A 27,607-nucleotide genomic window follows, 5' to 3' on the forward strand; every position below is an offset into this window, starting at 1 on the left:
TGGTCAGCGCGATGTGATTTTAATGAAATGATTGGTAGTTATTAGTTTGTTATTAATAAGTAGTCCAATACTATACTGTGCATATTGTACATATTTCTATGTAATCTGTCGTTCTGGCGTCTCAGAGTAGGAGTGCTGATCTAGGATCAGGTTCTCCCAGTCCATTTGATCTTATTCAATGTGATCTAAAAAGGCAAAACTATCAGTACTCTAACATTTTACATTTTAGTCATTTAGCAGACACTCTTATCTAGAGCAACTTACAGTGTTGAATACAGACATTCCCTACATTTTTCCCCCGTTCTGGTCCCCCGTGGGAATCGAACCCACAACCCTGGCGTTGCAAACACCATGCTCTACCAACTGAGCCACACGGGACCCTAATGCTTGATTCAGGCAATCCCAGATTTGTGATTTGGTTATGTAATCTGTGTTTCAGTGTTAGTTCACACGTGTTCTTTACTTCTTAACACCAGAGGGTTAATCACCTCAGCAGGTCCAATCATAGCACACTATATGAGAAAGCAATTCTCAAACGTTGACCTTTTGCATGTTTGTACATGACTGCATGTTCTGAGTGAAATCATATTTTCCCCTTTAATGTAGAACCTGTCTAATAGGCCACAGAAATAAGAAAACATCTGTCTTTTTTGGTTTATTGATGATGTTCCCATCTCCTTAACGGTCCGTAGGCATGTTCAAGCAGGGCTGCTCAGCCTTCCGAGTGGTCACCCCCAACATTGATGAGGAGGTATCCATGATGGAGGATGTGGGCATGCAGGATGTCCACTTCAACGAGGTGAAAGACTAAAAGCCAGCTGCCCTCTGTTGCTAGGCCAACTAATGAGTTCTGGTGCTTGTTCCTTTCTGGGCAGGCATTCACAAGTCTTATATCCATTTCACACTAAGACGTTTTTCCGCCAACTTTATCATACCGCCAACTTTTATCATACCGCCAACTTTATCATACCGCCAACTTTTATCATACCGCCAACTTTATCATACCGCCAACTTTATCATACCGCCAACTTTATCATACCACCAACTTTATCATACCGCCAACTTTATTCTGCCTTTTCTTTATATCTGAACGGTATTGCCGGTATCAAAGCCAAAACTTTTATTTCCACCTAACGACCAGACTTGGAACACACACCGACTCCACTCAATAGCAGGCTAGTGATTGCTTTGCAACACTTGCAGTTAGTCACTGATTCCTTCCAAACCCCTCATTGTTGAATTTGCAATTTCCGACTTGTTGTGTAATGTTTATGTCCAATGGCCGATGAGCACCGATACATTTAATCTATAATTTCTCTTCATATGACAAGGAATGAAAAGGATTTTCCAGTAGATTATCGACTTGATTCATGATTACTGCTTGTCTAGCTTGCTAGCTAAAATGTTGACATGATCAGTCCAATCAAAGCTACGGTAGATATAACGTGATTTGACGTCATTTTATCTGTGGCCAATGACCTTGAGCTTTCTTGGATGGGCACTTCTAATGTAAATGTATGGCAGCAGCCAGGGGGCTTGAACTGACTAACTTTCCCTGTAGATTCTGCGATGACATAGTGTCCCCATAAGTGACAGAACACTGAGCCAATCACGGCGCAACTAAAGAGTATTTTCCGCTGGCTGCCCCTCCACCACAGAAAGCACTGAGCTAGGCTGAAACACCTGCATTTTGGAGCTGCAATACTCAAGAAAGCAAGAAAGAGATAATGCTTGTATGCAGCTTTATTCACTCAATACATTTGTTTTTACATTGTTTGAAAACTGATATGTAACACAAATAAATGCCAAAATAACATTCAAAACAGGCAACAAACCCTAAACAGGTGGGTTCTGCCCCACCTGCCCTGAATGACAGGTCGCCACTGTGTCTAGTTGACTCATTTATTAAAACATTTTGCCATGTTATGTAGTTTAACAAGTGGATTATTTAGCTTTTCACTTGCAGTCCCTACAAAGCCTGTGACTTCACTGACTTGGCTGATAACCAATCAAAGTAGTTTTGTTTCACTGAATCTCCGTCTTTATAGGCTATTTGGTTCAATTGGTTTCTGTCTGGGCAAATAAGTGAAGATGGTATCTCATCTATTCATTTTTTCATCTATCACTGATTAGAAACATTTAGTATGCTATAATGTAGTCTAAATCACTGATCAGAAACATTTAGCGTGCTATAATGTAGTCTAAATCACTGATCAGAAACATTTAGCGTGCTATAATGTAGTCTAAATCACTGATCAGAAACATTTAGCGTGCTATAATGTAGTCTAAATCACTGATCAGAAACATTTAGCGTGCTATAATGTAGTCTAAATCACTGATCAGAAACATTTAGCGTGCTATAATGTAGTCTAAATCACTGATCAGAAACATTTAGCATGCTATAATGTAGTCTAAATCACTGGTCAGGAACATTTAGCGTGCTATAATGTAGTCTAAATCACTGGTCAGAAACATTTAGCGTGCTATAATGTAGTCTAAATCACTGATCAGAAACATTTAGCGTGCTATAATGTAGTCTAAATCACTGATCAGAAACATTTAGCATGCTATAATGTAGTCTAAATCACTGGTCAGAAACATTTAGCGTGCTATAATGTAGTCTAAATCACTGATCAGAAACATTTAGCGTGCTATAATGTAGTCTAAATCACTGATCAGAAACATTTAGCGTGCTATAATGTAGTCTAAATCACTGATCAGAAACATTTAGCATGCTATAATGTAGTCTAAATCACTGATCAGAAACATTTAGCGTGCTATAGTGTAGTCTAAATCACTGATCAGAAACATTTAGCGTGCTATAATGTAGTCTAAATCACTGATCAGAAACATTTAGCGTGCTATAATGTAGTCTAAATCACTGATCAGAAACATTTAGCGTGCTATAATGTAGTCTAAATCACTGATCAGAAACATTTAGCATGCTATAATGTAGTCTAAATCACTGATCAGAAACATTTAGCGTGCTATAATGTAGTCTAAATCAAGTGCAGGCCTATTATTTTGCTCGATCGTATATAGACAACTCCAAATGCCCGCGGAGGTTGTGAAATATGAACAGGAGACTCACATGCTTCTGAAAATAGGATTGCTATTATTTTCTATCAGTATCATGATGAATGTAAGACCCAAAGCCTGCTCTCTAATGAAGCGGAGTCAGGGTAGGACAGAGATGAAAGGTGGCTTGCCTTGGTTTCAAAATATCACTTTTTTTATAGATTATATGACAGCCGTTCCACACGTTGCCTTGAAACAAATTGTGTGAGAAAAATAGTGTTATTAATACTGTTATTTTTCATTATATTCTTACTATAAAATATATGTGTGTTGACTGTGATCGGGTAGATGTGTCTTATCTGTTTTAATGAACAAAACATCTAACTAGTGATTTCATTTGCACACAGACCTGTAACATAGGCCTAATTAAACTCAAAATATGCTATTCCGTTCTTTTGAAAATGAATTATATTTGTCTTATAATGCTTCTTAGGACCTGCCTAAACAAATAAATAATGGATTTATTTTTGATGGCGTATATTCCCAATGGATTTATTCAAATGGACGCCCACCCATATCTGCACACCACTACTACCGCTCTTCTTCGGCATGGGAGGTATAAAAGGTGTACGCAGGCAAGAATGTGGTGAAAATGGTTCTGTTTGTAAAGGGGTCATTTAAACATTGCCCAATTGTTTTTTTTTACAGGCAAAATACTGTAAATCCTTAGCAGGATTAGCTTCTTTTATGCTCCGTTTATCTCCTTGGCTTCTCTCCAGCACTGCTGAACCGCTAATCAAAGGGCTACCCAGACTATTTATATTGCCCCCCCCCCTCTCCCCGTCTTTAGCGCTGCTGCTACTCTCTGTTTATTATCTACGCATAGTCGCTTTAACTCTACCTACATGTACATATTACCTCGACTGGCTGGTGCCTCCGCACATTGACTCTGTACCGGTACCTCCTGTATATAGCCTCGCTATTGTTATTTTACTGTTGCTCTTTAATTATTTATTAATTATTAATTATTTGGTACTTTTATTTCTTTTTTGGGGGTATTTTTCATAAAACTGCATTGTTGGTTAAGGGCTTGTAAGTAAGCATTTCAGGTCTTGTAAGTAAGGTCTACACCTGTTGTATTGGATGCATGTGACAAATACAATTTGATTTGATTTGAAATAGTGGAGTTTTCAGTCTCTTCGAGATTACTAGGCGTCTACCTTGTAGAGATGTTATCAGTGAATCAGCTCTGCTCCACACTATCCAACAACGTGTAAAGCAAAAAACGCTCACAGAACAACATGTAACCAATTCCACGTCTAATTATATGCTTGAATTTAGTACAAAGAAATGGCACAGCATAGCTCAATAGCTTTTAAGAGGCCATGTGGAACACATTTGCTTTTAAATCCCATTTTCATCTCTTGTTCACCCATATCCTCATTTTACACAATGTCAGTGGAGTTATACAACTCTTCATGTTGTGTTGCATCAAGGACACTAGCTTGTGTTGCATCAAGGACAATTAGGTCTTTAGTATTCATAACTCTTCTAGTACTTTTGCACTAACCTTCATAAAAGCTTTGAAATGAAGCCCTGGTGTGTGTGTCATCCATAGCCAGATCATCTTCGTGTGGACACGGTACGACAGCAGTGTTTTATCTGTCCCTCTCTCCCATACAGGATGTCCTGATGGAGCTGTTGGAAGAGTGTGCTGATGGCCTGTGGAAGGCTGAGCGCTATGAGCTCATCTCAGACGTCTACAAGCTCATCATCCCCATCTACGAACAGGGGAGGGATTTTGAGGTACAGCAGCAGACCTGCAGCCTCTGATGTCACTCTCTATGTCATGGGGCTCAACTCTATCTGATGTCACTGTCTATATCATCGGGCTCAACTCCCTCTGATGTCACTCTCTATGTCATTTAAAAAATATATATATATTTTTTATTTCATCTTTATTTAACCAGGTAGGCTTGGTGAGAACAAGTTCTCATTTACAACTGCGACCTGGCCAAGATAAAGCGAAGCAGTGCAACAAACAACAACACAGAGTTACACATGGAATACAGTCATTAACAAAATAGAAAAAAATAAAATCTATACACAGTGTGTGCAAATGGTGTGAGGAGGTAAGGCAATAAATAGTAGAAAATAAAGGAAAGCCGCACACTCTAAGAGCTCAGATGCAAAAATGTAATAACCAACGTTTCGACAGCGAAGCTGTCTTCATCAGGGTATCATCAAACACTGCGAGATGAGTCATTTATATAGTGTCAAGAGACACACAGGTGTTTGTAATCATGGCCAAGTATGGCCTAATATCATTGGTTAACTCAAATATTTAAAAAAATGGCATACAAAGAACATACAAAAAGACAAACAAATGGATAGCATACAATCATAGCATTTGTAGTCTAAAATGTATCTAACAAACAATTACAATGGCAAAATCACAATTATCACAAGAATGGCTTCAGATCAAAGTCTATGTTGAGACCGAAGGGAGCAAGGGTCTTTAAATTAAAGATCCAGGCAGCCTCTCGTTTCAACAATAAATTATCAAGGTCACCCCCTCTCCTAGGGAGGGTGACATGTTCGATACCAATATAACGCAGAGACGAAATCGGATGGTTTGCTTCCAAAAAGTGGGCCGCAACTGGGTAAGTTAAGTTTTTGCACCTAATGGTGCTACGATGCTCTGAGATACGTACTTTTAATTCACGCTTTGTTTTACCCACATAATTTTTACCACAAGGACAAGTTATAAGATAAATAACTGCCTTAGTGGAACACGTAATAACACCTTTAATTGGGATAGATTTCCCTGTTTGGGGGTGTTTGAAGGATCTACATTTATAAGTGCCATTGCATTGAGCACAGCCATTACACTTGTAATTTCCATCCAGTATGGGCGCAAATAGACGTTGTTCAGGAATATCTTGGGGTGGTAAATCAGAGTGTACCAATTGGTCTCTGAGATTTCTTCCCGCTAGAATACGACCAGGGGAAGATCAGAAAACACATTAACGAGACTATCATCATATTTCAGAATGTGCCAATGTTTGTGAACGATTCCTTTAATTTGTTCAGAGCACTTTGAATAGCGGGTAGTGAGAACGCAAGAATGCGTCTTTTTGCGAGACTGACCTTGAAAAAGGTCATGTCTCGTTTTGTTTTGAATTTTCTCAATGGCAATATTAATCTGATCATTGTTGTACCCCCTCTCCTTGAATTTATCCTGAGTCTCAGCCATATTTCTGTCGAAATCTGATTGTTTAATACAAATTCTTTTGATTCGACAGAATTGGCTGTAGGGCAAACTATTTTTCAAGGAAAGTGGGTGACAACTATCAGCCCTCAACAAACTGTTACGATCAGTAGGTTTCCTGTAAAGATCAGTGTATAAAACATTATTTTCACACAAGATCAGAAGATCAAGAAAACTGATTTGACGTGTATCAGATTGCATAGTAAATCTCAAATGTTCAGAACAGGAGTTAAGAAAAGCATGGAATGCCTGGAGCAGTTCTGCATCACCCCTCCATAGAACAAAAATATCATCAATATACCGTTTCCAAATAATGATGTTAGGCAAGAAAACATTTTTGAGAGGGTTGAAAATGGATTGTTTCTCCATGTAACCCACATACAAATTAGCATAGTTAGGAGCCATGGGGGATCCCATAGCAGTACCCTTCGTCTGAATAAAGAAATCATTTAGAAACATGAAATAGTTATGTGTGAGTACTATTTCAGCCAATGTTACAATGCAGGCACTGGAAGGTAGCTCATTAGGGTCACGTTGCAGAAGAAAATGTTCCATGGCTTCAATACCGCCCTCATGTGGAATATTTGTGTATAACGACTCAACATCAAAAGTAACTAACAAGGTGTTCTCAGGCAGAGGATCAAGAGATTCAATGATAGAGATCATACTGCTGGTGTCCTTTACAAAGGAGGGGAGCTGTTCTGCGAATGGTCTAATAAAAAAGTCAACAAAAGTAGATAGAGGGGCCGTTACTGCATCAATGCCCGCTACAATAGGGCGCCCTGGAGGGTTTGTAACATTCTTGTGTAATTTCGGCAAAGTATAGAAAGTGGCAATTTTAGGGTGTTGAATGGCCAGAAAGTCATATTCTTTTTTAGTTATCTGACCAGAATTTAAATAACCATCTAGGACAGTAAAGATAGTATTCTGAAATTGGGAAGTAGGGTCACTTCTGAGTTTCTTGTAAAAGGTGTTGTCAAGCAGTTGTCTATGACACTCATTTACATAAGCTGTCCTATCCATGAGTACAACCGACCCACCCTTATCAGCAGGACGAATAAGGACTGACGTATCGGATTGTAAATCAAGCAAAGCTTGTTTTTCATCCTTAGATAAATTATGGAAAGATTTGAAGTCCTGTTTATTCTTAAGGAGATGAGCAACATCTTTTTCAACAAGTCTGCAATATGTCTCGATAGAGTGATTGCGATTGGCTGGAGGTACAAAATAACTCTTGCTTCTAAAAGAAGTCGGAGTATGTACAGGTAAGTAACCTACTGGTTCAATAGAAGTGTCAGGATTGGGGGAGCTAAAGTATTCCCTTAAACGGATGTTTCTAAAAAACTTGAACATGTCTACCTTAACGTCAAAATCGTTACACTGGGTTGTAGGCACAAAAGTTAACCCTTTATTAAGCAAAGAGACATGGGCAGGGCTCAATATCTTGCTTGATAAATTAAAGACACTCAGTCCCGTGGGTTCTGGGACCGTGTGAACGGTCTCCTCTGCCTCTGATAGTCGTTTCTTCTTACCCCGTCGGATGCGGCATCTCGTCGATGCGCGTGCCTGCGGCCACCTGCGCCCTTCCGTTGGCCCAGTCTCTCGTTGAATAAAAAACTGCCACTGGAAGCCGATGAGGCGCTGGTTGTAGAGTGTTGGTCAGACGGGTGTGGATCAAAGTAAGTGTCATCCCTCCTGCGTCTGCCATGGAGAGGAGCAGGACCTCCTTTGTCAGGGTTTCTCCAAAAGTAGACTTTATCCTCGGCCTTATCTTTTTTGTCTTGGTTGAATTTCTTGATTTTAAGTTCCTTTATTTCTGTAGACAACTTGTCCTGGAGCGCTTGGTTAGTTTTCATCAGTTCATTGAATATGCCATCATCATTAACAGCTATTTGTAGAGCTGTGCGTTTGTCTTTAATCGTATTATCCATTTCACTAAAATCATTTTTCAACTGGTCAACAATTAATGTCATTAAATCAATAGAGCACTTGTTCAGGATGGCACACCAGCGCTCCCAGAAATCATCTGTGCGCTGTCCCAATGATGGCTCTTTTTGCCACCTGAGTCCCCGTGGAATAATGCCTTGACGCACGGAATCACTAAGAGTGACTATATGTAGATGCGTTCTCGTCTGGCGCTTAGATAAATATAACAGTTCTTTCGAGAGGTCAGAATTACCTCCCGGCATGTCAAAAAGGGACTCCGAAACAATGATTTTATCACGCTCTTTTAGGCTATATTCAAAGTAATCTTGTTTGGGTCTGTGACCAGTGTCAGGAAAAGAATTATCATTCGGCATCGTATTAGAGCTTTTTAGTCGATAGGGTGCTGTTAACTGGGTAACAGAACAATCTAGAAAAAAGAAACGCACACCTTTAAAGGCGAGGTGCTGGCTAGCGGAGTAGAACAGGGATTTTGAGGTACAGCAGCAGACCTGCAGCCTCTGATGTCACTCTCTATGTCATGGGGCTCAACTCTATCTGATGTCACTGGCTATATCATCGGGCTCAACTCCCTCTGATGTCACTCTCTATGTCATTTAAAAAATATATATATATATTTTTATTTCATCTTTATTTAACCAGGTAGGCTTGGTGAGAACAAGTTCTCATTTACAACTGCGACCTGGCCAAGATAAAGCGAAGCAGTGCAACAAACAACAACACAGAGTTACACATGGAATACAGTCATTAACAAAATAGAAAAAAATTAAATCTATACACAGTGTGTGCAAATGGTGTGAGGAGGTAAGGCAATAAATAGGCCATAGTAGCGAAGTAATTACAATTTAGCAAATTAACACTGGAGTGATAGATGAGCAGATGGAGATGTGCAAGTAGAAATACTGGTGTGCAAAAGAGCAGAAAAGTAAATAAAAACAATATGGGGATGAGGTAGGTAGATTGGGTGGGCTATTTACAGATGGGCTATGTACAGGTGCAGCGATCGGTTAGCTGCTCAGATAGCTGATGTTTAAAGTTAGTGAGGGAAATATAGGTCTCCAGCTTCAGCGATTTTTGCAGTTCGTTCCAGTCATTGGCAGCAGAGAACTGGAAGGAATGGCGGCCAAAAGAGGTGTTGGCTTTGGGGATGACCAGTGAGATATACCTGCTGGAGCGCGTGCTGCGGGTGGGTGTTGTTATCGTGACCAGTGAGCTGAGATAAGGTGGAGCTTTACCTAGCAGAGACTTATAGATGACCTGGAGCCAGTGGGTCTGGCGACGAATATGTAGCGATGGCCAGCTGACTAGAGCATACAGGTCGCAGTGGTGGGTGGTATATGGGGCTTTGGTGACAAAATGGATGGCACTGTGATAGACTGCATCCAGTTTGCTGAGTAGAGTATTGGAGGCTATTTTGTAAATGACATCGCCAAAGTCAAGGATTGGTAGGATAGTCAGTTTTACGAGGGTATGTTTGGCGGCGTGAGGGAAGGAGGCTTTGTTGCGAAATAGGAAGCCAATTCTAGATTTAATTTTGGATTGGAGATGTTTAATATGAGTCTGGAAGGAGAGTTTACAGTCTAACCAGACACCAAGGTATTTGTAGTTGTCCACATATTCTAAGTCAGAACCGTCCAGAGTAGTGATGCTAGTCGGGTTGGGCGGGTGCGGGCAGCGAACGGTTGAAAAGCATGCATTTGGTTTTACTAGTGTTTAAGAGCAGTTGGAGGCCACGGAAGGAGTGTTGCATGGCATTGAAGCTCGTTTGGAGGTTTGTTAACACAGTGTCCAAAGAAGGGCCAGATGTATACAGAATGGTGTTGTCTACGTAGAGGTGGATCAGGGAATCACCCGCAGCAAGAGCGACATCGTTGATATATACAGAGAAAAGAGTCAGCCTGAGAATTTAACCCTGTGGTACCCCCATAGAGACTGCCAGAGGTCTGATTTGACACACTGAACTCTGTCTGAGAAGTAGTTGGTGAACCAGGCGAGGCAGTAATTTGAGAAACCAAGGCTGTTGAGTCTGCCAGATTGACAGAGTCGAAAGCCTTGGCCAGGTCGATGAAGACGGCTGCACAGTACTGTCTTTTATCGATGACGGTTATGATATCGTTTAGTACCTTGAGCGTGGCTGAGGTGCACCCGTGACCAGCTCGGAAACCGGATTTCACAGTGGAGAAGGTACGGTGGGATTTGAAATGGTCAGTGATCTGTTTATTAACTTGGCTTTCGAAGACTTTAGAAAGGCAGGGCAGGATGGATATTGGTCTATAACAGTTTGGGTCTAGAGTGTCACCCCCTTTGAAGAGGGGGATGACCGTGGCAGCTTTCCAATCTTTAGGGATCTCGGACGATACTAAAGTAAGGTTGAACAGACTGGTAATAGGGGTTGCAACAATGGCAGCGGATAATTTTAGAAAGAGAGGGTCCAGATTGTCTAGCCCAGCTGATTTGTACGGGTCCAGGTTTTGCAGCTCTTTCAGAACATCTTCTAACTGGATTTGGGTGAAAGAGAAGCTGGGGAGGCTTGGGCAAGTAGCTGCAGGGGGATGCGGGGCTGTTGGCCGGGGTTGGAGTAGCCAGGAGGAAAGCATGGCCAGCCGTAGAGAAATGCTTATTGAAATTCTCGATTATCGTGGATTTATCGGTGGTGACAGTGTTACCTTGCCTCAGTGCAGTTGGCAACTGGGAGGAGGTGCTCTTATTCTCCATGGACTTTACAGTGTCCCAACATTTTTTGGAGTTAGAGCTACAGGATGCAAATTTCTGTTTGAAAAAGCTAGCCTTTGCTTTCCTGACTGACTGCGTGTATTGGTTCCTGACTTCCCTGAAAAGTTGCAAAATCGCGGGGACTATTCGATGCTATTGCAGTCCGCCACAGGATGTTTTTGTGCTGGTCGAGGGCAGTCAGGTCTGGAGTGAACCAAGGGCTATATCTGTTCTTAGTTCTACATTTTTTGAAAGGGGGCTCAACTCCCGCAGATGTCACTGTCTATGTCATGGGGCCCAACTCCCTCTGATGTCACTCTCTATGTCATGGGGCCCAACTCCTGCTGATGTCTCTGTCTATGTCATGGGGCCCAACTCCCTCTGATGTCACTGTCTATATCATCAGGCTCAAGTCCCTCTGATGTCACTGTCTATGTCATGGGGCCCAACTCCCTCTGATGTCACTGTCTATGTCATGGGGCCCAACTCCCGCTGATGTCACTGTCTATGTCATGGGGCCCAACTCCCTCTGATGTCACTGTCTATGTCATGGTGCTCAACTCCCGCTGATGTCACTGTCTATGTCATGGGGCTCAACTCCCTCTGATGTCACTGTCTATGTCATGGTGCTCAACTCCCTCTGATGTCACTGTCTATGTCATGGGGCTCAACTCCTTCTGATGTCACTGTCTATGTCATGGGGCTCAACTCCCTCTGATGTCACTCTCTATGTCATGGGGCTCAACTCCTTCTGATGTCACTGTCTATGTCATGGGGCCCAACTCCCTCTGATGTCACTGTCTATATCATCAGGCTCAAGTCCCTCTGATGTCACTGTCTATGTCATGGGGCCCAACTCCCTCTGATGTCACTGTCTATGTCATGGGGCTCAACTCCTTCTGATGTCACCGTCTATGTCATGGGGCTCAACTCCCTCTGATGTCACTGTCTATGTCATGGGGCTCAACTCCTTCTGATGTCACTGTCTATGTCATGGGGCTCAACTCCCTCTGATGTCACTGTCTATGTCATGGGGCTCAACTCCCTCTGATGTCACTGTCTATGTCATGGGGCTCAACTCCCTCTGATGTCACTGTCTATGTCATGGGGCTCAACTCCCTCTGATGTCACTGTCTATGTCATGGGGCTCATCAATAATGTCTCAAGGCCCCCAAACATGGATAAAGACACAGATTCTTATCAATGTATTTGTGTGTTTCTCAATTCCATAGAAACTGTCTCACCTGTATGACACACTGCATCGTGCCTACATCAAAGTGACAGAGGTCATGCACACGGGCAAGAGGCTGCTGGGAACCTACTTCAGAGTGGCTTTCTTTGGCCAGGTAAGATAATGATTGAAATCTGATGGTAGGCTGTCGTACAACAAAAAACAATGCAATGGAGATCAAACAAGTTGTTTCCCTTTCCCACTATACTATTGCTTTGCTCTTTCCAGTATGTTATACAGGTATTAGATATTGTAGATATTATATTTTTTGTTTTATTTAAAGATTAATTCAGACATTTAGAATACGTCTCCCAGTGCCCTATATCAAAACGGTGATCATCTTGATGGGAGCATGGGAGCTGCTGGAAGCGTTTTGATTGATAAAAGCATGACCACATCACGTGGTCTTTTGTTACTCATTCTAATGCTTTTTTTCTGCTTTTCATCCTCTTTAAAGGCAGCGGTAAGTTCTGCCGTAGGCTCTGCTCACTTTCCTGAGCAGCCTAAATCTATGTGGTGTGCTGCTGCTGTAATCCATGACATGTTTCAGCCACTAGTGTGCTGCTGCTGTAATCCATGACATGTTTCAGCCACTAGTGTGATGCTGCTGTAATCCATGACATGTTTCAGCCACTAGTGTGATGCTGCTGTAATCCATTACATGTTTCAGCCACTAGTGTGATGCTGCTGTAATCCATGACATGTTTCAGCCACTAGTGTGCTGCTGCTGTAATCCATGACATGTTTCAGCCACTAGTGTGCAGCTGCTGTAATCCATGACATGTTTCAGCCACTAGTGTGCTGCTGCTGTAATCCATGACATGTTTCAGTCACAAGTGTGCTGCTGCTGTAATCCATGACATGTTTCTGCCACTAGTGTGCTGCTGCTGTAATCCATGACATGTTTCAGCCACTAGTGTGCTGCTGCTGTAATCCATGACATGTTTCAGCCACTAGTGTGATGCTGCTGTAATCCATGACATGTTTCAGCCACTAGTGTGCTGCTGCTGTAATCCATGACATGTTTCAGCCACTAGTGTGATGCTGCTGTAATCCATGACATGTTTCAGCCACTAGTGTGATGCTGCTGTAATCCATGACATGTTTCAGCCACTAGTGTGCTGCTGCTGTAATCCATGACATGTTTCAGCCACTAGTGTGCTGCTGCTGTAATCCATGACATGTTTCAGCCACTAGTGTGCTGCTGCTGTAATCCATGACATGTTTCAACCACTTGTGTGCTGCTTAAAGCTCTTAGCGGTTACATTAACTCACCACTACCTTCCACCTACTTGCTTTACTCTTTTTTACAACAGTAATGCATGTTGCTGATCCAATGGAATAATCCACTGAATTTGGCTTTTTATGCTTCCATTTTTAGATGTCATTTTCACCTAAATCTTCTTACACCTGGTTTTTCCTCGTCTTTCAGTGTGTTAACTAGTTGCTTTTGACAGTTTGCTTTGTTGGAGTGGATAAGCTTCCCAGAGCCTTGTTCCTTCTGACTTGTTCCTTCTGTTATTTCTGTATGTGGTGTTATGGTGTGAATGCTTATCTGCTATAGTTGTAGTCTGGGTAGTGTTGGAATAACTATGATTTTGTTTTCTGTTGCTCTACCTTACAACTCCGTAGCAGTACCAGTTTACTGACTCTGAGACTGAGGTAAATGAATGAGAAAGTGATGAATCTGGTGAATGCACTGCGTTGAAGCTTAAGGCGTATGATTGTGGTCTGGGTTAGTACAGTCAGTGGTATTACTGGTATGTGTCCATCACCGCTTCATTACCTCCTCCTAGCTTATCTTATCCATCTCAGCACTCTCTACTACTGCCTGGCTCAGTGTTGCCCTGACAACAGGAGGCTATATTAGTCAAGGTTTAATGGTAGGATTTCATGTCTTACTGGGTAAATGTATCCTCATCTAGTTGGTGGCTACTACCCCATTAATCTACAGTGTTAAGGTACTTTTTATTGTTGTTTGTTGGGGTATAAATACTGTAGACCCTTTGATAAAGTGAAATTCAATCCTCTGCATTCATCATTTTTATTGGTCCCATAGCACTGTTCCTAGACCAGTTTTGTTGTTTGTTTCTGTGCTTTTGGGAATATTTCTTGCTCTTAGGTTCAGGATTATAGTGCCTTAGCTCCTCGCTTGTGTTGTTGTGCTCATTGTTTTAGGTGTTCATACTACTTTTGATGTCTTTGTTACCTAAATACCTTCACATTTGTGTTTTCATGTTGTTTTCCTATTCTCTAGTACTGTATGTACTATAACCATAGTGTGTAATGTTGGCTTCCTCCTAGGGATTCTTTGAGGATGAAGATGGTAAGGAGTACATCTACAAAGAACCCAAATTCACCCCACTGTCAGAGATATCTCAGAGGCTACTCAAGCTCTACTCTGACAAGTTCGGCCCAGAGAATGTCAAGATGATTCAGGACTCTGGGAGGGTAAGAGTCAAACTTTACTCTTAGTATTTTACCATTTATTTTGGGTTTCCATGGTTCTGATTGGTCCTTCATGTTATGCGTCCCATCCAGATCAACCCTAAAGATCTGGACTCTAGGTACGCCTACATCCAGGTGACCCACGTTACTCCGTTCCTGGAAGAGAAGGAGCTGATGGACAGGAAGACAGACTTTGAGAAGAGCCACAACATCCGGCGCTTCGTCTTCGAGATGCCCTTCACCGTGTCGGGGAAGAAGCAGGGAGGGGTGGAGGAGCAGTACAAACGCAGGACCATCCTGACCAGTAGGTTCTACAGTACTTCATGTGAATCATAGGGTCAACATGTTCACAGTAGAGACCCATAGCTAGACCTCTCCTTCCGATGTGCTGGTCATGGATGTAGAGAAGTTCTGACAAAATCTGTGAATTTAAGATATGATTTCCGCTTTAGAGACACAGATTGGGACACACCTCTAGATGACTCGTCTCACTGAAAACAACGAGACACAAATATCAGACAGGTTCCTTATCACTCAAACTAACATGATCCTCACATACTGCTTAGAACATTCCCTACGAGTAGCTGGAAAAAGGGGGAGGGACTCCAGACAATCTACAGATATGTGTAGTCCATGGGACCCAGCAGACAACCGTATCAAAACCCATCAGTCCACACAGATCCACTCACATGGGAATACTGATGTTAAACATGTCATAGTATCTATAGTATTTACTCAGGCAAGCACCTCATTACCATAGAATACCTTAGCTAGTGCCGGCATACCTGTATCTTTCTCGCTGTCATATTAGGAAGGGTCGTGTGTAATTATGGAAATATTGGATTAGGTTCTGAGTATGTCAGCTCTTTGTTTAGAATCCTTCTTCATCCTAATTGGTTGTGTTTTATTTAGTTTAACAGTGTGAAAGATCCCGTAGTGCAACCTTTATCTTCATTAACTGATAGGGCTGCCTTACCTCAAAGGTCTTTAGTGAGTGAATGAGTCTCACACTATAATGCTGCTTGGAACACACATCTGTCTGATCACCTAAGAAATGCACGTGTTGGTAAGGAGTTGTTGTGGGCCAAATAGGGTGACGTAAGCGAAACCACGTTAATCTATCTATCTATCTATCTATCTATCTATCTATCTATCTATCTATCTATCTATCTATCTATCTATCTATCTATCTATCTATCTATCTATCTATCTATCTATCTATCTATCTATCTATCTATCTATCTATCTATCTATCTATCTATCTATCTATCTCTCTCTCTCTCTCTCTCTCTCTCTCTCTCTCTCTCTCTCTCTCTCTCTCTCTCTCTCTCTCTCTCTCTCTCTCTCTCTCTCTCTCTCTCTCTCTCTCTCTCTCTCTCTCTCTCTCTCAGCAACCCACTGTTTCCCCTATGTGAAGAAGCGAATTGCGGTGATGTACCAACACCACACAGACCTGAACCCCATAGAGGTGGCTATAGACGAGATGAGCAAGAGGTTGACCGAGCTAAGACAGCTAGTTGCCACCAGCGAGGTGGACATGATCCGCCTGCAGCTGAAACTACAGGGCAGCATCAGTGTCCAGGTACAGACATCCGTCCTCACAAACCACATCCTCTGTCCTCACAAACCACATCCTCTGTCCTCACAAACCACATCCTCTGTCCTCACAAACCACATCCTCTGTCCTCACAAACCACATCCGCTGTCCTCACAAACCACATCCGCTGTCCTCACAAACCACATCCGCTGTCCTCACAAACCACATCTTCCGTCCTCACAAACCACATCCGCTGTCCTCACAAACCACATCTTCCGTCCTCACAAACCACATCCGCTGTCCTCACAAACCACAGACACTTTCTCATTTTACCCATTCAACTATTTTATTCAATAGATGTTCTGTATGGTAAAGATATCCCTCAACTTGTTCTGTATGGTAAAGATATCCCTCAACTTGTTCTACATGGTAAAGATATCCCTCAACTTGTTCTGTATGGTAAAGATATCCCTCAACTTGTTCTACATGGTAAAGATATCCCTCAACTTGTTCTGTATGGTAAAGATATCCCTCAACTTGTTCTACATGGTAAAGATATCCCTCAACTTGTTCTACATGGTAAAGATATCCCTCTACTTGTTCTATATGGTAAAGATATCCCTCAACTTGTTCTGTATGGTAAAGATATCCCTCAACTTGTTCTGTATGGTAAAGACATCCCTCAACTTGTTCTACATGGTAAAGATATCCCTCAACTTGTTCTATATGGTAAAGATATCCCTCAACTTGTTCTGCATGGTAAAGATATCCCTCAACTTGTTCTGTATGGTAAAGATATCCCTCAACTTGTTCTATGTGGTAAAGATATCCCTCAACTTGTTCTATGTGGTAAAGATATCCCTCAACTTGTTCTATATGGTAAAGACATCCCTCAACTTGTTCTGTATGGTAAAGATATCCCTCAACTTGTTCTACATGGTAAAGATATCCCTCAACTTGTTCTATATGGTAAAGATATCCCTCAACTTGTTCTATATGGTAAAGATATCCCTCAACTTGTTCTACATGGTAAAGATATCCCTCAACTTGTTCTATATGGTAAAGATATCCCTCAACTTGTGAATCTAAAATACATTTTCCTTTAATCTATAGGTAAATGCTGGTCCCCTCGCATATGCCCGAGCTTTCCTGGATGATGCCAGCACCAAGAAGTACCCTGACAACAGTGTCAAACAACTTAAAGAGGTCTTCAGGTGAGTTGTTAAAGTACACATTGTAAAATAGGATAGGTCTTGACAGGAATATACATATGAAGTGGGTAAAACAGTATGTAATCATTATTAAAGTGACAGGTGTTCAATGACTAGAATACAGTATATACATATGAAGTGGGTAAAACACTATGTAAACATTATTAAAGGGGCCAGTGATCCATTTTTAAAGTGACCAGTGTTCCATGACTATGTACAGTACATAGGGCAGCAGGCTCTAAGGTGCAAGGTAGGGTAACCTGGTAGTTGCCGTCTAGTGACCGTGACTAAAGTTCAGGGCAGGGTACTGGGCAGGGGCCGGCTAATGGTGACTATTTAACAGTCTGATGGCCGTGAGATAGAAGCTGTTTTTCAGTCTCTCGGTCCCAACTTTGATGCACCTGTACTGACCTCGCCTTCTGGAATGTAGCGGGGTGAACAGGCCGTGGCTCAGGTGGCTGACTATGTATGACACTGGTCTTTTGTGGAGCAGGCAGTTTGTGGAGGCGTGTGGCCATGGCCTGGGCATCAACGAGCGGCTGATTAAAGAGGACCAGCAGGAGTACCATGACGAGATGAAGGCCAACTACAGAGACCTGGCCAGAGAGCTGTCCGCCATCATGCACGAGCCAGTAAGCATGAGTTATCTACTAGCGTAACAAACATTGGGATCCATCATTGTTTGTTCATCAGCCGTTTTTGATTATTTGTACATTTTGGAAGAATCTGTTGTGTTTGTTTTGATTGCAATACTGGTAAAACAGTTTAATTGGAGTATTATTATGAAAGTAACAGTTATTATTAGTAGGGCATTGGGATTTCATAGTAATTTTATAATATTTCATGCTATTGTGATATTTGATAACCCCCTTTTCCCTCTGTTTTTCCTTTGTGCTGACATGAGCAGATTGGATGGTAAAACATCTTTGGCATGGGCTTTATTACATGTGATTTATTCTTACTAAGTTGTCTGAAAGAATAATTTGTACCTTTAACATAATCTTGAACACCCTCCATCGCTCCCTTCCAGATCATTCCAGTGGAGGATGGCATGAAGAGCGTTCTTCCAGACTCACTGCACATCTTCAACGTCATCAGTGGTACCCCCAGCGGTGCCACCATCGTGGGCATGCCCAACTCCTCCTCTGTGGTGTGAGACCCACAGGGATTGGCTGACTCCTGACCTCAATGCTCTGTGCCAGCGCTGCCATGAGTGGCCATTCCTGCTTTTCTGTTCTCCTTATCATCAAGTTTGCTTCTGGCTAAACTTAGACAATATTGATGTTCTGTTAATTTTCTCTCACACCTTCTCTGGCTTGTCCGATGGGCCAGGTCAAAGGACCGTGTTACACTGTTGTATAGAGTACAGTCACTCTGTTGAGGATGGGACCAGGGGCATTCATCCATGAGGTTGGATGAACTAAAAGAATGCCACATGAACAGAGAGAAGGGGGGGGGGTGACTTGAGGCATGGTGGGCTTATTCATCATGTCTTTATTGAACACACCGTGTAAACATTCACAGTGCAGGTTGGAAAAAGTATGTGAACCCTTGGATTTAATAACAGGTTAACCCTTCTTTGGCAGCAATAACCTCAACCAAACGTTTTCTGTAGTTGTGGATCAGACCTGCACAACGGTCAGGAGGAATTTTGGACCATTCCTCTTTATAAAACTGTTTCAGTTCCACAATATTCTTGGGATGTCTGGTGCGAACCACTCTCTTGAGGTCATGCCACAGCATCAGGACTGACTGGGCCACTCCAGAAGGCATATTTTCTTCTGTTCAAGCCATTCTGTTCATGATTTACTTCTGTCTATTGGGTTGTTGTCCTGTTGCATCACCTAACTTCTGTTGAGCTTCAATTGGCGGACAGCTAGCCTTACATTCTCCTGCAAAATGTCTTGATAAACTTGGGAATTCATTTTTCCTTCGATGATAGCAGGCTGTCCAGGCCATGAGGCAACAAAGCAGCCCCAAACTATGATGCTCCCTTCACCATAGTTTACAGTTGGGATGAGGTTTTGGTGTTGGTGTGCTGTGCCTTTTTTTCTCCACACATAGTGCTGTGTGTTCCTTCCTTCCAAACAACACAACTTTATTTTCATCTGTCCACAGAATATTTTGCCAGTAGTGCTGTGGAACATCCAGGTGCTCTTTTGCGAACTTCAGACGTGCAGCAATGTTTTTTTTTTGGACAGCAGTGGCTTCTTCCATGGTGTCCTCCCATGAACACCATTCTTGTTTAGTGGTTTACGTATTGTAGACTCGTCAACAGAGATGTTAGCATCTTTCAGAGATTTCTGTAAGTCTTTCGCTGACACTCTAGGATTCTTCTTAACCTCATTGAGCATTCTGCACTGTGCTCTTGCCGTCATCTTTGTAGGACGGCCACTCCCAGGGAGAGTAGCAACAGTGCTGAACTTTCTCCATTTATAGACAATTCATGAACATCAAGGCCTTTAGAGATACTTTTGTAACCCTTTCCAGCTTTATGCAAGTTGACAAATCTTAATCTTAGGTCTTCTGCGATCTCTTTTGTTCAAGGCATGGGACATATCAGGCAATGCTTCTTGTGAATAGAAAATGCAAATTTTGTGAGTGTTTTTTATAGGGCAAGGCAGCTCTAGTCAACATCTCCAATCTCGTCTCATTGATTGGACTCCAGGTTAGCTGACTCCTGACTCTAATTAGCTTTTGGAGAAGTCATTAGCTTAGGGGTTCACATACTTTTTCCAACCTACACTGTGAATGTTTAAATTATGTATTCAATATAGACAAGAAAAATACAATAATTTGGGGGTTATTAGTTTAAGCACACTGTGTTTGTGTATTGTTGTGACTTAGATGAAAATCAGATCAAATTTGATGTCAAATTTATGCAGAAATCCAGGTAATTCCAAAGGGTTCACATACTTTTTCTTGCCACTGTATATGACATCACTGGTAGTGTTTCCTGTGGAGCTGTCCCCATAGGGATCCTTAAAGCGACAGAAATGTGCATGTGATGTCACTAGCCCTCATCAGCTTTCTGTCGTCTCATTTTGATCTCTGTTTGTTTCGATCATTTGTCTTCTGCTCTGAACTCTTCAAGTGATTTTCTATGTATTGATGTCTTGACGAACATTATAAACCAGGTGGTTTGAGCCCTGAATGCTGATTGGCTGAAAGCTGTGGTATATCAGACCATTTACCACGGGTATGACAAAAACACATATTTTTACTTTTTTAATTACGTTAGTAACCAGTTTATAATAGCAATAAGCCACCTCAGGGGTTCGTGGTATATGGCCAATATAGCACGGCTAATGGCTGTATCCAGGCACTCCGTGTTGCGTCGTACATAAGAACAGCCCTTAGCCGAGGGAATATTGGCCATATACTAGACCCCTGAGGTGCCTTATTGCTTAAATATATGCTGCATACATTGGCATTCATCTCTCTGTACATGTACACGAAGACTTGTTATATTTCTACAAAGCTGCAATTTATTGGAAAAAGAGCCTCCTATGAAAAAGTTAGCATTCAACCTTAATCACTTAAATGTCTTAGAATGGGATTTAAAAAAAATTATTTAAAGCCATTGCATATAAGTATATTCCAAGCTGTTTATTCATGTATATAAAAAAAGGAGTGCAATATTTGTATTTTGCCAGGTACAGTGTCTTGCTGTGTTGGGTTCAATTATACATTGTAAAGATTATGTTCATCCTTCTTTTCAAAGCACTTCTAGTGTTTATTCAGAGACCTACTGTGGAAGTTATATGAAGCTTTTACCATTTGAGTGTTTATTCAAATGTTAAAGAAATCATTTTATATTTGGGAAGCAATGGGTTTTTAATTTTTATTTAACAGAAAGTCACTTTTCTGCTGTAAACAGAAATGTTCTCTAATGCTTTTCTTTTCAATAAAATTCACTCATTCCTCTTCACTTCTACTTGGGATTTCCTAATAAACTTTGTTTGTTTATTGTCCAATAATTGTACAACCGCCCTAGATATGGAATGTTTGGTTCTAAACCATATTGATGGGTGTATAGGTCAAACACATAAATGTAATCCTAATCTTATTTTATCTGCAGGACGTGGAACCAGCACAGAAGACTTCCTTTATGTCCCCCACCTCCTTCAATCATGAGGCCCTAAATGGAACAATAAGACAGAAGAGGTATAACATGTTACATTGCGAGTTTACAGCTGTTTGCCCTGGTGTCATGTGGCTGCCGTGTTGACTTTCCTCTGGCCTTGTGTCGTTCACAACTTTTGCAGACATTATGACCAACCCATCAAGGTCACGCATGTAGCTTTCGATGAACTCCTCAGCCTCAACCACCTCTACCTCTGCCCCACGACTTCTTTTGATAGTGCTCTCTCTTAATTAATTTTAAAAGATACTTGTCAAGAATTCCATTCTGGAAGAATATAACAAATACAGCATATCATTTCACTCCTCTACCTTTACCTCACCCATGTCCTTTACCTTATAAACCGCCTCTACCTCCCCCACAATCATATTTTTCTTCTTGTTAGTGGGGCCCCTCAACAGTCTTTGTTTGAAACGGGCCACCAAATCGCTAAGTCCCCTCCAGTAGGCCTATCGAGAGCACTCTCTCTGAGGTGAATTAACTCAGACTGCTGAAGTGATGTATAGCAAGCGCTCTCAGACTTGTCTGTCAACCAAAAGCTTTTGTAATGTTTTACAATACATACAAGTCCATTGTAATGTTTTACAATACATACAAGTCCATTGTAATGACGGGTCATAAATCCTAGACAAATATATATATATTTTTTTACTTTTTTCATCAGTCACTGGGACTTAACCTAGCTCTCTCTCTCTCTCTCTCTCTCTCTCCAATATGTTTCTTCTCACAACAAGTGTATTTCTGAGGGGAAGACACAGGGGCAGCTGATTGGCAGATAATTAAGGTATTCATATATTCAAAACCCATACCAGGAAGTTTAGTAATAAGAGACAACTCAAGTCATATCAATCAACAATTCAGCATTTATTAAACATAGATAGACATATTTATTAAAGTTTTATTAAACATAGTACATCATTGTTGTCAACCCCTTGCCTTGTGGGACATCATGGTAACGGGACACAATGCAACTATACAGACTGAAAGTTGGGAGTGAGAGAGAGATGCAATCCATTACCAGCATAACTGTAGTTTGTGTATCTAAAAACCTGAAATTCTACAAGTAATCCTTTCTAATTCGTTAGCTACTTGGCTCAGTTTACATAGCATGGTATATACGTCAATGTTTGTCAGTCATATCGGAGTTGGCTGAATTTCTACAGGGTCTCACATCAGTACCTAGCTCGCTACTTTTGCCGCTTTGGTACGCGGTATGCAGTCTTTTCGGACGCGGTATGCAGTCTTTTCAGACGCGGCGGTGGAAGTGTTGCTGAGGGCCCATTGGCTATCGAACGGCCAATGGCGTGGGTGTTGATTTGCTTGGGAGCTTCCCTGTAGGAGTATTCCGGTTCGCTGCGCACGGCTGTAGTTTTTCTGAAGGGTTCCCCCTAATGTGAGAATGACAGCTATCAAAATGGCGGAGGGCAATAGAGAAAAGTGATGAGGACAGCGCAACAAATGAGACAACTATCCTAAATTTATTATATTATTCTCACTGTTCATCGGATATTCTCGAAAACATTTAAGGTTTTGGTGAGACTTGTGTAGAGCCTAGTTTGTTCTTCTGTTGAAGATTTAGCTAGCTAACGTTAGCTAGTTTGCTATCTGCGGAAGAGGCACAACTTCCAAGACATTGCAGCTAAAAAAAAAAAGCAATGTTTTTGAGCTGATTCCATGATAGCTAGAGACTTTGAGTAAATCCGGCATTATAATTCCTATAACGCAAGGTATCATTAGCTGGACATAAACAGCTTTGCACTCTCCTCCGATTTGGGCTAGCTACAGTAACTCATTTAGCTAGCAAACGAAAGTGGCGTCAACTGAGTACGAATTTTGCTGATTGTTTATTTTATGACGACATGGCTCATTCCCCGGTTCAGAGTGGCATTCCAGGGATGCAGGTAAGATTTTTGTCTTAGTTCATCAAGTAGTCGGTCTCCCTCAATTTCTTTGCAATACTTTAGCAAACTTGTTAGCCAGCTAACCTTACTAACGATACTGACTCGATTACGTGATCAGTAACTCGACTTTATTTATGATCACATCCTCACTAGCTGTGTTAGTTTATTAGTTAACGTTAACTAGCCACTTAGCTAGCCAGCTATGGAAAGACACAAAGTATTGGATTCTTTGCACCATAAAAAGGCCCACTGATGAGGCCAATCTATTGAGCCATATTTATGTTGAGCAGAGATGTGGCCAGATTGGCCCCATGTGGTGCAGTCTGTTTCTGACAGTCCTGTAGACTGGATGTCAAAGTTAAGCATCTGTTTTACAATATATAAACTATTGAGCATGTTGCTAGAACAATAAGTGTTTGCCATTTAAGCCAAATCCTGAGCTACAACTGAAATGCTTTCCCTGTAGTGGTACACTAATGCACATTAATTGTTTATCAAATCAAATGTATTTGTCACATACACATGGTTAGCAGGTTTTAATGCAAGTGTAGCGAAATGCTTGTGCTTCTAGTTCCGACCATGCAGTAATATCTAACAAGTAATATAACCTAACAATTTCACAACAACTACCTTATACACACAAGTGTAAAGGAATGAATACGAAAATGTACATACAAATATATAAATGACTGATGGCCGAACGACATGGGCAAGATGCAGTAGATGGTATAGAGTACAGTATATACATATGAGATGAGTAATGTAGAGTATGAAAACATCATATGAAGTGACATTGTTTAAAGTGGCTAGTGATACATTACATCAAGATGGCAAGATCTGGTAGATGGTATAGCGTACAGTATATACATATGAGATGAGCAATGTAGGGTATGAGAACATTATATAAAGTGGCATTGTTTAAAGTGGCTAGTGATACATTTAATTACATCAGATGGCAAGATGCAGTAGATGGTATAGCGTACAGTATATACATAAGAGATGAGTAATGTAGGGTAAGTAAACATTATATAATATAAAGTGGCTAGTGATAAATTGTGATTACTCAGAAAGGCAATACATTTTAAGCACGACTCAATGGCGCAACCACTAAACACCTTTTATTCAACAAGGAAACATGAAAGCAAAACAGCAACATGTGACTGAGGTGCCTGCCAGTTTTGAGGCAGTGGAAAGTAAATCTTTCCTCTTAAACATTCTTGACATTTTTCAGTGCAGGCAGTCAACAAGAAAGCTGCCAGGACATGGCTTATCTTGTAAGACAACTAGGTCTCTAGGTCATTCCCCATTCCGACAATGGACATATGACTGTCATTCTCATGGGGCACCACCGCGAGATAGCCTTGAGCTGCATGAATAGAGCCATGTTTCACTACTGTACTGTCCTCTCCTGAATGGTGGTAACCTGGTTCATTCAGGCTTGGCCTGGGTAGAGCTGACCCAGAGGGAGAAGTGGAGTGTGTGTATATGGGGCGGGGGGGGGGATGAGCCTCAGGGTGCAGACTGACTGCAGTGGACCACGCAATCTGGTGTTGCAGCTGGGAGAGGATCAAACTCATGCTTTTTATAGGGATGTTTTAGCAGTGGTGATAAACCTGACTGTGGAGGTTCCCAGCATGTGGAGCCTGTAGTCACAGTGCCCAGTGTTGTTTTTCCCATCGAGGTCAGACTCAATAGGATGATTTTTCACCTAGATGACCGCTCTGCGGTTGTGACAGGCTTTATTCTTCTACATCCCTCTTTCAACTCATGTCAAGATATTAGTAGTCTCTTTGCCTCTTTTTTTTTTTTTTATGGAGCAGATTTACAACGTTCTCCAGGGGTTGTTATGAGAACAATAGGCTAGCTGTTCAGCATTGTTTTTATGGTAAATTAAACTATAATTCTAGTGCAAGCAAATCAAGTTATGCTCTCTTTCCAGAATGTCAAATAATGGGTATCAAATTGCGATTAGTGTATAGGGATATGATGTCTTTATGCCTGTAGTGAAATTAATTGGGCGTCGTTCGCCTATAAAACAAAGTATTGTCACTGGGAAATGTTCTTTCGCACTATTTCTGTCATGCAGCATAATATGCCGTTCCATAATTTGCAACAAAGGTGCTTCAGGCAGTTAATCGTTGCAGTGCAGGAAGTGAATTGTAATGTCAAGCGTGAAGAGGACCATCCCCTCCTTTGTAGACCACAGGGGGGGAAAAGAGGGCTTGTCTGAGGGGAGGGGGTGTTGTGTTCCTGCTCCAAGCTATTCACCATCTTTATGGAGGAAGCCTTGGTTCTATTCTTTCACTGTCCGTATTGATATTTAGATTTTTTTTACTCCAAGAGATTTTCTCACTATTTATCATATTGGGATTTTCTTGTTAGGTTGAGCTGCTTCACAATTTCCCACTTCACTGGCCTTGGAGCGTTGGGCCAGTAACCGAAAGGTTGCTGGATCCAATCCTTGAGCTGACAAGGTAAAAATATGTTGTTCTGCACCTAAGCAAGGCAGTTAACCCAGTGTTCCCCTGGCGCCGATGACGTGGATGTATATTAAGGCAACCCCCCGCACCTCTTTGATTGATGGTTGGGTTAAATGTGGAAGACTCTTTTCAGTTGAATGCATTCAGGTGTAAAACTGACTAGGTATCCCCCTTTCCCTAGATAGTAGGTACAGTGAGGGCAGAAAGTATTTGATCCCCTGCTGATTTTGTACGTTTGCCCACTGACAAAGAAATGATCAGCCTATAATTTTAATTGTAGGTTTATTTGAACAGTGAGAGACAGAATAACAACAAAAAAATCCAGAAAAATGCATGTCAAAAATTTTATAAAATGATTTGCATTTTAATGCGGGAAATAAGTATTTGACCCCTCTGCAAAACATGACTTAGTACTTGGTGGAAAAACCCTTGTTGGCAATCACAGAGGTCAGACGTTTCTTGTAGTTGGCCACCAGGTTTGCACACATCTCAGGAGGGATTTTGTCCCACTCCTCTTTGCAGATCTTCTCCAAGTCATTAAGGTTTCAAGGCTGACGTTTGGCAACTCGAACCTTCAGCTCCCTCCACAGATTTTCTATGGGATTAAGGTCTGGAGACTGGCTAGGCCACTCCAGGACCTTAATGTGCTTCTTCTTGAGCCCCTCCTTTGTTGCCTTGGCCGTGTGTTTTGGGTCATTGTCATGCTGGAATACCCATCCATGACCCATTTTCAATGCTCTGGCTGAGGGAAGGAGGTTCTCACGCAAGATTTGACGGTACATGGCCCCGTCCATCGTCCCTTTGATGCGGTGAAGTTGTCCTGTCCCCTTAGCAGAAAAACACCCCCAAAGCATAATGTTTCCACCTCCATGTTTGACGGTGGAGATGGTGTTCTTGGGGTCATAGGCAGCATTCCTCCTCCTCCAAACACGGCGAGTTGAGTTGATGCCAAAGAGCTCCATTTTGGTCTCATCTGACCACAACACTTTCACCCAGTTGTCCTCTGAATCATTCCGATGTTCATTGGCAAACTTCAGACAGGCATGTATATGTGCTTTCTTGAGCAGGGGGACCTTGTGGGTGCTGCAGGATTTCAGTCCTTCACGGCGTAGTGTGTTACCAATTGTTTTCTTGGTGACTATGGTCCCAGCTGCCTTGATCATTGACAAGATCCTCCCGTGTAGTTCTGGGCTGATTCCTCACCGTTCTCATGATCATTGCAACTCCACGAGGTGAGATCTTGCATGGAGCACCAGGCCGAGGGAGATTGACAGTTCTTTTGTGTTTCTTCCATTTGCAAATAATCGCTCCAACTGTTGCCACCTTCTCACCAAGCTGCTTGGCGATGGTCTTGTAGCCCATTCCAGCCTTGTATAGGTCTACAATCTTGTCCCTGACATTCTTGGAGAGCTCTTTGGTCTTGGCCATGGTGGAGAGTTTGGAATCTGATTGATTGATTGCTTCTGTGGACAGGTGTCTTTTATACAGGTAACAAACTGAGATTAGGAGCACTCCCTTTAAGAGTGTGCTCCTAATCTCAGCTCATTACGTGTATAAAAGACACCTGGGAGCCAGAAATATTTCTGATTGAGAGGGGCTCAAATACTTATTTCCCTCATTAAAATGCAAATCAATTTATAACATTTTTGACATGCGTTTTTCAGGATTTTTTTGTTGTTGTTCTATTCTGTCTAAAATTATAGACTGATC

The 27,607-nt window shown here is 41.7% G+C and overlaps 2 protein-coding genes across 10 annotated transcripts in view; both read left to right on the plus strand.

The window, feature by feature from the left end:
- LOC106582455 (dedicator of cytokinesis protein 9) overlaps window positions 1-21,309 on the plus strand; it is a 268,403-nt gene extending 247,094 nt beyond the window's left edge. For 5 of the 9 annotated variants that reach the window (XM_014165579.2, XM_014165583.2, XM_014165584.2 and 2 more), the window contains exons 45-55: window positions 693-799; window positions 4,702-4,824; window positions 12,178-12,291; window positions 12,634-12,639; window positions 13,809-13,838; window positions 14,481-14,627; window positions 14,718-14,928; window positions 16,016-16,206; window positions 17,275-17,375; window positions 17,866-18,004; window positions 18,403-21,309. In XM_014165579.2, the coding sequence (XP_014021054.2) occupies window positions 693-799; window positions 4,702-4,824; window positions 12,178-12,291; window positions 12,634-12,639; window positions 13,809-13,838; window positions 14,481-14,627; window positions 14,718-14,928; window positions 16,016-16,206; window positions 17,275-17,375; window positions 17,866-18,004; window positions 18,403-18,528 (1,295 nt within the window). In that variant the 3' untranslated portion in view covers window positions 18,529-21,309. Of the gene's footprint in view, window positions 1-692; window positions 800-4,701; window positions 4,825-12,177; window positions 12,292-12,633; window positions 12,640-13,808; window positions 13,839-14,480; window positions 14,628-14,717; window positions 14,929-16,015; window positions 16,207-17,274; window positions 17,376-17,865; window positions 18,005-18,279; window positions 18,288-18,402 lie in introns of all 9 variants that reach the window. The other 4 variants (XM_014165582.2, XM_014165587.2, XM_014165586.2 and 1 more) reach the window with 3 other exon arrangements.
- A 1,552-nt stretch (window positions 21,310-22,861) lies between these two features.
- LOC106582457 (serine/threonine-protein kinase 24) overlaps window positions 22,862-27,607 on the plus strand; it is a 33,303-nt gene continuing 28,557 nt past the window's right edge. Inside the window, exon 1 of the mRNA XM_014165588.2 lies at window positions 22,862-23,417. Within this exon, the coding sequence (XP_014021063.1) occupies window positions 23,376-23,417 (42 nt within the window). The 5' untranslated portion in view covers window positions 22,862-23,375. The remainder of the gene's footprint in view (window positions 23,418-27,607) is intronic.

This window comes from Salmo salar, chromosome ssa21 (genome assembly GCF_905237065.1).
Source record: "Salmo salar chromosome ssa21, Ssal_v3.1, whole genome shotgun sequence".
Classification (NCBI taxonomy): domain Eukaryota; kingdom Metazoa; phylum Chordata; class Actinopteri; order Salmoniformes; family Salmonidae; genus Salmo; species Salmo salar.